Source organism: Phocoena sinus, chromosome 6 (genome assembly GCF_008692025.1).
Source record: "Phocoena sinus isolate mPhoSin1 chromosome 6, mPhoSin1.pri, whole genome shotgun sequence".
NCBI lineage: Eukaryota > Metazoa > Chordata > Mammalia > Artiodactyla > Phocoenidae > Phocoena > Phocoena sinus.
Genome location: NC_045768.1, coordinates 108,892,690 through 108,905,031, shown reverse-complemented (window position 1 = coordinate 108,905,031; position 12,342 = coordinate 108,892,690). Strand labels below are relative to the sequence as shown.

The 12,342-nt window shown below is 37.6% G+C and overlaps 1 protein-coding gene across 2 annotated transcripts in view; it reads right to left on the bottom strand.

Annotated features, from left to right (window-relative positions):
* Positions 1-12,342, bottom strand: part of GLRA3 (glycine receptor alpha 3) — a 167,453-nt gene that overhangs the window by 26,020 nt on the left and 129,091 nt on the right. For both annotated transcript variants that reach the window (XM_032635588.1, XM_032635589.1), the window contains exons 6-7: positions 8,168-8,305; positions 5,877-6,091 (exon numbers count right to left, since the gene is read on the bottom strand). In XM_032635588.1, coding sequence (XP_032491479.1) covers positions 5,877-6,091; positions 8,168-8,305 — 353 coding nt within the window. The remainder of the gene's footprint in view (positions 1-5,876; positions 6,092-8,167; positions 8,306-12,342) is intronic.

Genomic DNA, 12,342 nt, shown 5'->3' with positions numbered 1-12,342 from the left:
GTTGGAGTTTTGAGGGGTGATTAGGTCATGAGGGTGGAGCCCTCATGAATGAGATCAGGACCCTTATAAAAAGGACCTCAGAGGGCTTCCCTGGTGGCACAGTGGTTGAGAGTCTGCCTGCCGATGCAGGGGACACAGGTTCGTGCCCCGGTCCGGGAAGATCCCACATGCTGCGGAGCGGCTGGGCCCGTGAGCCATGGCCGGTGAGCCTGCGCGTCCGGAGCCTGTGCTCTGCAACGGGAGAGGCCACAACGGTGAGAGCCCCGCGTACCAAGGAAAAAAAAAAAAAAGGACCTCAGAGAGCTCCCTTGCCCCTTCCACCATGAAAGAACACAGCTAGTAGATCACCAGCTATGAACTAGGAGGCAGGCCGTCACCAGACACTGAATCTGCCAGTACCTTGATCTTGAACTTCCCAGCCTCCAGAACTGTGAGAAATAAGTTTCTGTTGTCTATAAACCAGCCCATCTATGGTATTCTGTTATAGCAGCCTGAACAGACTAAGGCAGCTACCAAGTTGCAAAGCTAGGATCAAAAGACAGCTAATCTGGCTAAAGAGCCATAAACTCAAATACTATTGTATCAATGTATCACCTGGTTATTAGGCTGCTTCTATTGAAGCTACCACCGTAAGTTAACAACTGTGAACACACTAAGTAGAAATAACTCTCTGTATCTTAATATTCCAGCCTCTTCAACTTTTATCTGAGAGTTAAGAGTGAAGTCAGTACATAAAATACATGCTGTAATGTCCTATATGTTTGTTGGTTCTGATCTGAAAATCTAGCAATCAGCTTCCTAAAAGACAATGTAGAAAAGGAGTTATGAGCACTGTAATTACCGCATAAAAACAAAATAGTTGCTCTGCAGAAGCAAAACTAGATCAGGGAAACATTTTATCCTCAGAAACACAATGAAAGTCTCCCCAGCAACATTCTCACATTAACTATAATGAAGTGTTTTTATGAGCTGGGAGACCATTGACTACTTGCCATGTGATAATCTGGGACGAGATCAGCTTGATAAATTACCATTTGAATGTGCAGAGCAGGTTTACTGCAAGGCTTTATCTTTTTCATTCTAAAAAATAAGTTTTAGGGACTTCCCTGGTGGCACAGTGGTTAAGAATCTGCCTGCCATTGCAGGGGACACGGGTTCCAGCCCTGGTCCAGGAAGATCCCACATGCCGCGGAGCAACTAGGCCCGTGTGCCACCACTACTGAGCCTGCACTCTAGAGCCCACGAGCCACAACTACTGAAGCCCACACACCTAGAGCCCATGCTCCGCAACAAGAGAAGCCACCATAATGAGAAGTCTGCGCACCGCAACGAAGAGCAGCCCCCACTTGCCGCAACTAGAGAAAGCCCGCGAGCAACAACGAAGACCCAACGCAGCCAAAAATAAATAATTCTTTTAAAAATTAAGTTTTATAATGTAGGGAAAGGAATATAAGCATCATAGGTTCTGTAGACTTCTTTCCAGAAGAAAGTTTTTTTTTCCAGAAAAATCTGCATTTATTCTACTTTGCAATGTTATTAGAAAACAGAGAAAGTCTGCTTCTGGTGTCCTGAATATGTGTATACTGGATTTTATCATGATTAATTATCCTGGTTATAAAGATTGGAATCCATTGCCTGTCGCCCAATTTAATTACCGCTGATATTTACAATTTACTCTCCTTTAAAACTGCAGGGTATTTTTTTTGAGAAGAATGAGAGCTAATTAGAAAAGAACAGAGTAGTGAATACAAATACTTCATTTTCCTTCCCATCCCATCTTTTCAGTGTAATGTCATGTAGATCTTTGTGTGCCCACACAATCATGGCATCCAAATATAAATATAGCAGTTAGATTTATATGTTCTGACAGTTGTAATCACTTCTATAGTTGGTGTCTTTATGAAGAATAAAAACTTAATATGACTGCTTTGTGACCACCTAGAGGGGTGGGATAGGGAGGGTGGGAGGGAGACGCAAGAGGGAGGAGATATGGGGATATATGTATACGTACAGATGATTCACTTCGTTATACAGCAGAAACTAACACACCATTCATTGTAAAGCAATTATACACCAATAAAGATGTTAAAAAAAAAAGTGAAAGCTATTGTTATGTTTTCTAAGAACCAATGTTTTTATTATACTGTACAGTAGATACATGGCAATATTTAAATTCTTTTTCATTAATTTGGTGATTCTCAGGGGAATATATGATTCTACATAAGTAAAGAGTAATTCAATTGAGTTTTTACATTCTTTTTGAGAGAAATGAAAAAATGGCATATTCTTGCTTTTCAAGTTAACTATGGAGTAAAGTTTAAAAGCTCACACTGTCTTTAAATATCTGCATGACATTTACTCGACCCATATCATGTACTGATTTAGGCTCTGAGGATAAAAATATGTAAGAGATAGTTTGTCCTCTCAAAAAGCTACTCCTGGTGGGTTTCACAAACAAGTTGAATGGGGAAAAATATTGCTGTATACCCAGATCTTCCCAGAGTTTTCTAAAGCAATTCTTTCTAGAATCATAGTTTACAAATTAAAATGATATTTTGTCCCTCCTATGATTTTCTCTATTCTTACCCATCCCTACACTTAATAAAAAATATAATTCCCTCAGTGCCAGGATCTTAACTATGTATCAGTGTAAATCAAATATATACTCAAAAATAGTTCAGTGACTAATACTATCCTCCCTTTGACCCCTGATCAAAATCTAATTTGCCCAAGGAGGATTGCTTTTCACATCTAAAAAAAAAAATCACAAAATGTTGGGAATCTCAATGAGTTTGGGGGAAAAGTTTTGGGGTGAGTGCGTCTAGCTTTTAACTGAGCTGTCTAACCTATTCTGCGTGTGGGGGAGAGATGGACCTAGAAGAGGAAAGGAGAGAAGGGACTTTGAATATGTAGGTCCATTTCCAACTGGAGGAGGAGGGCCAACCACAAATACATCTTCTTTCCCCCTCTTTCTGGACTTTCTTTTACTCTTAGAAGAACCATCTCTGGTCTGCTTCCCTATGCATCTGTAGTTTACTCCTTGAAGTCTGAGGCTTGGGTGTCCTTTCCGATGATTCCATGTGACCGTCATAAACATCTCAAACTTAACATGTTCAACCATAGAACTCTTACCTCCCCCAGCCTTCCCCATGAGTAACTATTACCACTACTTGCCCAGTTACTTAGCCTAAGGCTACCCTTGACTCCCACCTTTCCCTTACTCCTCAAAGTCCAGTTCATAAGCAAACCCTATCTATTTCATCTCTATTTGAGATTTTCTCAAAAAAATCTACCTCTTTCTAAATCCATCTGCTACTCTCCATCTCTGCGACTACCAATCTAGCCAGACCATCCTCTGCTCTGAGCTATAGTTTTCTTGGTAGTATCTCTGCTTCCATTTTTACCTCTTCCTATTAAGATTCTTCCAAACTCCATCCAAAATAAACTTAATCCTTACCAACTTCTATAAAACCCTCCACGATATGGCTCTATGATCACTGCCATTTCTTCTCACTCACTCGCCTCCAAATACACAATGTTAGGAAGTGTTCCCAAGTTTTGCAACTTTGAAAAAATGCTGGCCATGGGATGCATTGTCACCCTCTTCTGGCCACCTAATGCAGGCACTGCGGAAATGCCAGATTGCTCCAAGTTCCAAGAAATGAATCACAGGAGTCTTCTTGCTGTGGGCTATTACATGCCTGATTTATGACACTGCAGAAGCCAGTGCAACAGGAAATATCAGCAAGGAATCTCAGGTCCGTAGTTCACAAGGCGTTGGCTCAAGTACATTCTCTGAGATTTTCTACTTTGGGTCTTACTTGACCAATTTCCAAGCTCCTTCTTATCTACAAGAGATGCATTGGCAGAGAGCCTGGACAGAACACTAAGCGATTATCATAAATTAGTGATTTATTGTTTCTTCCTCCTGTGTCTGATAATCCCCTATTGTTTTCCTGAATTTAATTTTGTTTTCCTCCTTCCTGGATTTTTGTCAGTATGAGAATGGTGGATGTTTCTGTGGCAAGATTTTCAGGCATTTGAGGGTTCTTTTGTGAGGTTGAGAATAGCAGATCTTAAGGTGCATGGTTTCAGACTCCTATTCCTAAATGCAAGTGTGAGTCCTCGCCCCTTGCCTTTCCAAATCGTAGAATCAAGATTGCATTTTGCAAGAGAATTCTACTCTTTTGAATGATCTCATCCAATAGGATAATTCTTGTTTATTCTGGGACTTCAGCATCTGTCATCCTGAATTCTAATGTACATAACGTCTGTACATAACCCATTCCTTAACTATCACAAAGCCTAAGATGATACAATCACCAACTCTTAAGATATCTGTTTGCTAATCAATTTTTTAAATCTGTTATCATATTTCCAGTGTCTCTATGATCTGAGAGATGGAGAGGTTTTGTATATATCTATGTGTGTATTTGAGCTAATGATTGAAAATTTATTCCTTCCCTGAGATCACGGTGAAATTAATGCATTTTAAAAAAACTTCTTGAGAAAAACTATGAAGTCATCTCAGACCTTTCTTTCCTTAAAAAAAAAAAACAAAAAAAACTCCTGTCTCTGTTCCGTTTTTTTAATTTATTGCTTTCTTTATTTCTGTTTCCTCCACCCAAACCTTCATGCTCTCCCAATTCTGCTTTCATCTCTGTATCCAGATGCCTTTTTGCTCTGCCTCACAGAAACTGTAATTTCCTTAAATGAATCACTAAAGTGCCCCACTATCTGGATAACAACTTACGGAATGGATGAGCTTTCATTTCTGTTTAGCTCGTGGAGAAAAAAATCGATGAGTAAACTGGCAATTTCATTTACAAATTGACTATGGAACTTCAACTATTACTCAGAGCCCTTGAGACATTTATCCGTATATAGAAAAGCATTTAATCTTATAAACAGATTTACAATTTTCATTTGGATGATATTTTATAAAACACTAGTTGATATAGATCATTTTGAAAAGACAATTACGTGTTAATAAAAGTAAACCTTATTTTGAAAGACAACCATTAAATCTTAGCAAGGCACAGTGAACATTGTTAAATATCAAGTTCTTCTGATAGTAAGTAACATTTTTAGTGATAAAATATCCTGCCATTAACTTTTATTTATTTAGACATTTTTAATTGAATAAATTGAGCCAGAGGATGCAATTCATAGTAAGGGGTAAGGAAGCCATGACAGCAGATTTATAATTTACTTGGCATGGCAGGGAGATAGCATCAAATGCACCAGGAAAGTGAATATGATTTTATAACATTAACGTACATCATTGTAATGAAAAGAATAGTGAAGCTTGTTGGAGGTCAGACAGAATTACTTAATTTAGACAGTAGAAATTTCTCTCTTAGAAATTTTTTCATTTAGAAAAAGAAAATAATTTTCTATTGCTTTGTTGCTAAATGCATAAAAAGGGATTCCTATGTTTTATTTCAGCACATCTTTAAAACACACAAAGCATATTTTATAATAAAGTGTTAACTGTCTCATGGAATTTATTGAATATTGTACTGACCGTGGAAAACAGAATGGTTGTCTGGGTACAGAAGGGTTGTGAGTGTATCATTGTTTACCCTCCTGATCACGTGGCTGACAGGAGCTGTAGCTGCCACTGCCCGGCATCATGAGAGCAGATACCACACGTCACTGGCCAAGCAAAAGATCAAAATTCAAAACTCGGAGTGTGGTTTCTACTGAATGCCTATCACTTTCACACCATATAAAAGTCAAAAAAATCGTTAAGTCGAACCATGGTAAATCAGGGACCAACTGTAAATACTACTGAAAAAGATCTGGCCAAAATGGATAATGATATATATACATATCAGTGCAAATATGCGTGTGTGCCCATTTAGCGCACTTACCTTTGGTAAGGAAGCTCGTGATCCTGAACTCTGTGTAGTCATAGTCAGCACGGTGGTTATTCCCAAGGCTACCCTGGCTGGAGCAGCATCCATATTGATCCAGAATGAAACCCAGGAGAGAATGACAATCAGGAGACTGGGAATGTACATCTGGATCAGATAGTAGCCCATTTGTCGTTCAAGATGGAATCGCACTTCTATACATGTAAACTTTCCTAATTGGTTGTGAAATAAATGCAGTAATTGGTAAAAATAGGTCTTTGTTATTGCAGCAAATGTCACAATTTTGTTTTCATCATAATTTTGCCCTATACCTTTCTGTATAATTATACAATTATAATGAAATTATATAACTATTATTTCTGTATAATTATAAAGTTATAATGAAATGGGATCCCAAATCATATATGCAAATTGTTTTCTGAAAAATAGTTTTCTCCTTTTTCTGTTAGCACCTAGAAGCAATGTAATAGAACAGTGTACTATTTCAGGAAATAATATATAATCTTATTACTTCACATTTGATTAGCACTTCATACTTGCAAAGTACTAAAATGTCTATTATTTCACTTGATTCGTGTCTGCTTTTATACCTTCTTTTAAACACTGTACCTTGAGGTTCTAGCCTGGGTAATTAGGCAAACAATTAAATAAAAGTCATTTAGACGGAAAAGAAAGCAGTAAAACTATCTCTATAAGTTGAAGCCATTACCTTGTATTTAGAAAATCCTAAAGAATTCACTAAAAATCTACTTGAGCTGAAGAGTTCAGCAAGGTTACAGGATACACTATCAGTATACAAAAAGCAATTGTGTTTCTGTACACTAGCAGTGGAAAATCCAAAAATTAAATTGAGAAAACAATTCCATTTACAAGAACCAAATAAAATAAAATATTTAGAAATAAATTTAACAAAAAAGTATAAAACTTCTACACTAAAAATTACAAAACACAGTTGAACAAAATTAAAGAAGATCAAAATAAATAGAAAGTCATTTTGTAGTCATTAATCAGAAGAGTTAATATGGTTAAGATTGCAATACTTCCCATATTGATCTACAAATTTATTGCAATTTCTATCAAAATCCCAACTGGCTTTTATGCAGAAATTGACAGGCTGATCTTAAAATTAGTATGAAAATGCAAGGGACCTACAATAGCCAAAATAGCCTTGAGGGAAAAAAAGAACAAATTTGGTGAACTCACACTTCCCAATTTCAAGACTTGCTACAAATCTACAATAATCACAAAATATGGTACTGTCATAAGTAAAGATATACAGATTCATGGAATAGAATTGAAAGTCAAGAACTGATCATTTATGGTCAATTGACTTTAGACAAAGGACTGAGACTATTCAACAGGGAAAGCATGGTCTCCTTAACAAATGGTACAGGGAGAACTTCGCTTTTTGGAACTTTCTGGAATTTTTTTTCCCAATATGTTCAATCCCCAGTTGGTTGAATCTTTGCATGTGAGCCCATGGATATGGAGGGCTGACTATATAGTGAAAGGCCAGGTCACAATTCTGGAAATGTTGAGCCCAAGAAAAATCATAGTTACTATATGGAAATAAAAAGAGCAGCCACAGATGCTAGTGGGAGGCCACGCGCTCACCACTTTGGAGTGATGCATCATCTGTGGGCAGTTTAAGGGAACTTGTAGATTAGGCAATTAGAAGAGATATTACGGAAATAGCCAGTTCCAGTTGTGAGAGAAGTGAACAAATAACATGAGGGTACAAGTCTTGCAGTCCTTGATGTTGATGACTGTATCTGATATTTATTCTCAAAGGTAAAAGGCTACTGTGTCAATGTGAGTAGTAGGTGCTTAGTAACAATATCTTGAAATGCATGACATTGTGGCTAAACTAAAAATTTAGGCAAGTGAAGCCTTAAAAAAAAAAGCGACCTCTTTCATTTTTTAAGCAAACACAATGTTTACAGCTACAGGATAGTTAAAAAGTACATTTTATCGCTCACATAGAAATTAAAGGAACTTTTCTGGAAACATCATTACTATGTAACTATAGGCATTTCACAACAAATGAAATTAGTTAAATATAATTGAACACCAAGCATTTCTTTTTTTCCATACAAACCAATTATATAACAAGATGTGATGAGTCAAAGCATCCGTAAGTTTCAAAGACATCCATTCTCTGCTCTATGATTATAAAAAAAATTCAGCTATAAATTGTTAAAATAATTGACTTGGCGCTATAATTAAGAAACATCTGAATATCATAAAACCACAAGTCATAAGTATAATGAAGAACACTCAACTCCTACCTGTGTTGTAATGTTTAGTGCAGTATCGTAAATCTTTCTCTTCTTTCAACAGAAACTGGGGCAAAGTGAGTCCTTCTGCCACTTGCACAGGTGCCTCATCTTGCCATTCAAAAATGAGATCGTTCATTGTGTACCCAACTAGGCAAAACATAGTAAAAATATTTATAGCGAAAAGGGCATTCAAAGGAGTGAAATTTAAAATAATCACTTGTAGTGTTCCCATGGGATGGGAAGACCAAACAGTGTCACCTTAACTCTATTGATTGAGCTATGCATGGCACAATTCCAGTCTACTGAAGTCTCTTCATACAGAATATTTATCAAATAATGTAAGAGAATGTAGTAGGCTAATAATAAGTATGGCATGGCATGTAGGAACCTTAAAGAATAGGCATATACATTCTTTCCTTGGGATGGGCAGCTACTGCATTAACTCAGCAATTCCTTTTGGTTCCACTGCATTAGATCTCTCCTCACCTTTTCTCAAATTATTCAGGACCCTTTCAACAAAAACTGAAATCATCACGGGTTAGGAAATGACCTAAACTATAACATCCATGGAGGGAACGAACCAGAGCTGATACCTTTCTTGGTTTAATCATTAACTATTTCAGTTTATGGCATCTGCTTCTACGTCCCGAGTCCCAAAATGGACAAAAGGGTATCTTAGATAGAAATGTCTGCTGTTCAGGGAAAATCAGTAGACAAAGAAAATCCACGTTTGTGGAGGGATAAACTCTTGCATATAGCATGAGTGAATTCTGACTAGAATTCACGAATATATTTTGTAATAAGCCAGCGTCTTTTAGCAAATTAAAATGTCATCTGTCTATAGGAATGGTATCTAAGGAAAGCAGAATTTGATCTTTTTCTTCCCTCTGAGTGAGAAGCTGTTGAAAGGTGCACTTGAAGGCCGTTGCAGAGAAGGAGTCAAAGGGAACTTCACCTGTGGGGAAGAGTGCAGGTGGTCAGAGTTCACAGCTGCCCCGGAGGTAGGAAGAGAGGAAGCAGCACAGTCTGGCCTCTGAACTAAGGCAAGGGGCCAGGTAAAGGAAGCAGAAGCTCTAGGTGCCTGAAGCAAGCGGCAAACAAGGGACAGTGTCCCAAACAAATTCTCTGGTAGCTAATGTTGTCGACAAGGGGCTGTGTGCGTGATTAGAAACAGCTGGCGCGGGGGAGATTAGGCTGAGCAGGGCGAGGTGTCTGGAAGGGAACCGATCACCCTTCTTCCTCCCACAATACCTGGAAGACATCTCCGAAAGAGCTGAATCTGATCCAGCTGTGGTGATAGTGACTGGAGCCAGGTGCCCAGCCCACCCTCCTGACCCGTGGGCACACCTCACGACATCCACTCCACTGGCTACGGGGAAGGTGGCTTTAGCAGCGGCGGCATCCGTATGATGGCTCATTACGGAGCAAGCGCTATTTGGTAGAGGTTGTAAAGTCCTCCAGACTGAAGGGGACACGCCTGAATTCTGGTTCCAGGACAGATAAGAAGACCTGCAAGACCGTCCTCTAGACCATTGGACTTAGCACAGCAAGGACTTATGTTTGACTTGCTTATACTGGAATACATTTCATTGAACCCTGCAATTAATGATTTGGTGGCTAATAACAGAAGGCTTTTACTTTTACTTGTAAGTCTTTTGATATATCCATTGTCTATACCATCTTACCTAAAGAGAAAATAGATGCACATTTCTCAAGGATCAAAAGGAAAATAGGCACTGATTCTTATTTACTTCCAGGCAAGACAAGTACCCTATTCTTCCATATGTGCAATCCCTGAAGACAAAAATATGTGAGATATTCCCCAATTTAGACAGATAAATGGAGAAATGAACTGAAACTCTGTTTTGTTTTTATGTTCTAAGTTTTTCTTAGGGTTTTCTGTGAAAACAAAGTAGCTCTCTGAAATTCCCTCAAAGACAAGGCTTAGTTAGTCTCTGATGCAATTTATAGACAGCATACTCAGCTTGCTCTTGTGTCAAATAATCATGCACACTAAGTGATTTAGGCATGGGCATATCCTAATCAAGCTATGCTATTTCCTTAAGGTCCATAAAATATTTAAGTTTGAAACCAGAAGGAAAATAGTGAAATGACAATTTTAGGCGGTAATGCTTTTATTCTAAGTAACTAAGTGGATGTTCAAGGAAATTAACTAAATGGTAATTTTGCCTCAATAAGCCTTCAAACATAACTTTTAAAAAAAATCAGTACTTTTCTACACAGTTCACAGTGTTTTAGCATCCTTATATGCTTTTGGTTGGCAGAACTTTATACAATTCTGAGAACTGCCAAGGTGAAGAGACCAGCTAATGAGATTGAGGCTGTGAGCTGAATGGCCTTGTACCATAACGAGTTCCACAACAAGGAATACTTCATTGAGGGAACGAAAGCATTAACCCTACCTTCAGCCAACAATCTCATAGGGTAGCTGCAGGGAAACATGTAAACAAATGACTCAATACAAGCAAACACTTGTTTCTTCAACAAGTATTTGTTCGGCACAGACCATATGTAAGGCATCCTACTGGGTTTCATGGGATGTGAGGTGCTATTACCAGGTAGAAAATAAGTGGCACGGGGGAGGTTCAAAGTGCTATGTGCTTTCGGAAGAGGGATCTATAATAGCCATTTAAGCCTCATTTGAGTTGCACCTTGAAGAAAGGCAAGACCAGCATATAAAGAACGTGAGAGACAGTGAGGCACTCAGGCAAAGGAAACAGTATAATTGGTTGAAAGAAACCACAAACTCCCAAGGTTTATAATAGGAATAGCAATAACTTTATCAAGAGCCAGTTTACATGAAGAAGCATATGGAATAAAAAGATGAATTAATGTAAGATTATGTAAAATTTACACTCCAGGTTGCAAAGTTTGATTTTTTAAAATTCCCTGTGGGCAATGATAAACAATTGAAATCTTTTGAGCAGGGGAGTGACATGACAAAAATTGTGCTTTAGAAACATTACTCTAGTAGAACCTTCTCATGGGATTCACAAAATCCAAACTGCTTTCACATTCATAAGACATTATCTGCCTTTTTTCTTGTGTTGACATTGGTCCAGATGGTGAAAACACAGTAAGTAAAACTTCTAGTGCTTTAGAATAAAAGTGGTGGCTGCAAACTGTGCTAGTCGTTATTGTATTCTTTACTGCCGTATCTTGCAGTATAAACAATGCCATTTTATTTAAGAATGTCCTCAATCCTTGATGAAACAATAACAATTACAATCTTAGTAAATTTTGACCCTTATATAAATGTCCTTTTAATATTCTGTGTATCAGAATGGGAAGTACGGATAAAGCACTTCAGCTGCACGTTGTAACACGATGGTTCTTTTAAGGGAAAGCACTGGTGTGATTGATTTGCAAGTAAACCAGCTGGTTTTGCTCAAAACACCATTTTTACTTGAAAAAAAAAATGACTGGCAAACTGCGGTTATTACAATTAGGTATATGGCCAATCATTTTCTTGAAAATAAAAGAAGTGAGTGAACCTATCGTGTTGAGGGAAACAACTGACAGTATTTGTTGTCAATGGTAGATTTCGAGCTTTCTATTTAACATTAAATTTTGGAAAAATTATTTTCCCAATACGTAAAGATTTTTTGATGAGCTCAGCGGTGATATTAACAGATGTGACTTTTCAATATTGTATAATGTCATGTGTCAATGTTTGGAATATCTGAATAACTCATTAAGCTAATGTTTTCCAAATGATCAAAGCATGATGTTAAAAATCATGCATAGGCAAAAGATCCATTTAACGTTCAAGACACAAACAAATTTTAATTTACAAGAGCATGAAGAGTTCATTGAAAAATATACAGCAAAGTGATTTAGTTATATATTCATTTTTTTTCAGATTATTTTGCTGTACTTTACTATACACCTGAAACTACCACCATGTTGTAAATCAATTATACTTCAACAACAAAAAAAGAAGAGTTCATTGCTATGGTTTCCAATTTCACATTGCAACCAAGATTTAAGAAATTACCACCTTCAGAAACTAAGGATTTTTCCCCCATATTACAGAATTTCCTTCTTTTTAAAGGCTGAATAGTACCCCACTGTATGTATATATTACATTTTTTGTCCATTCGTCTGTCAATGGACATATAGCTTGTTCCCACATCTTGGCTACTGTGAACAGTGTTACAATG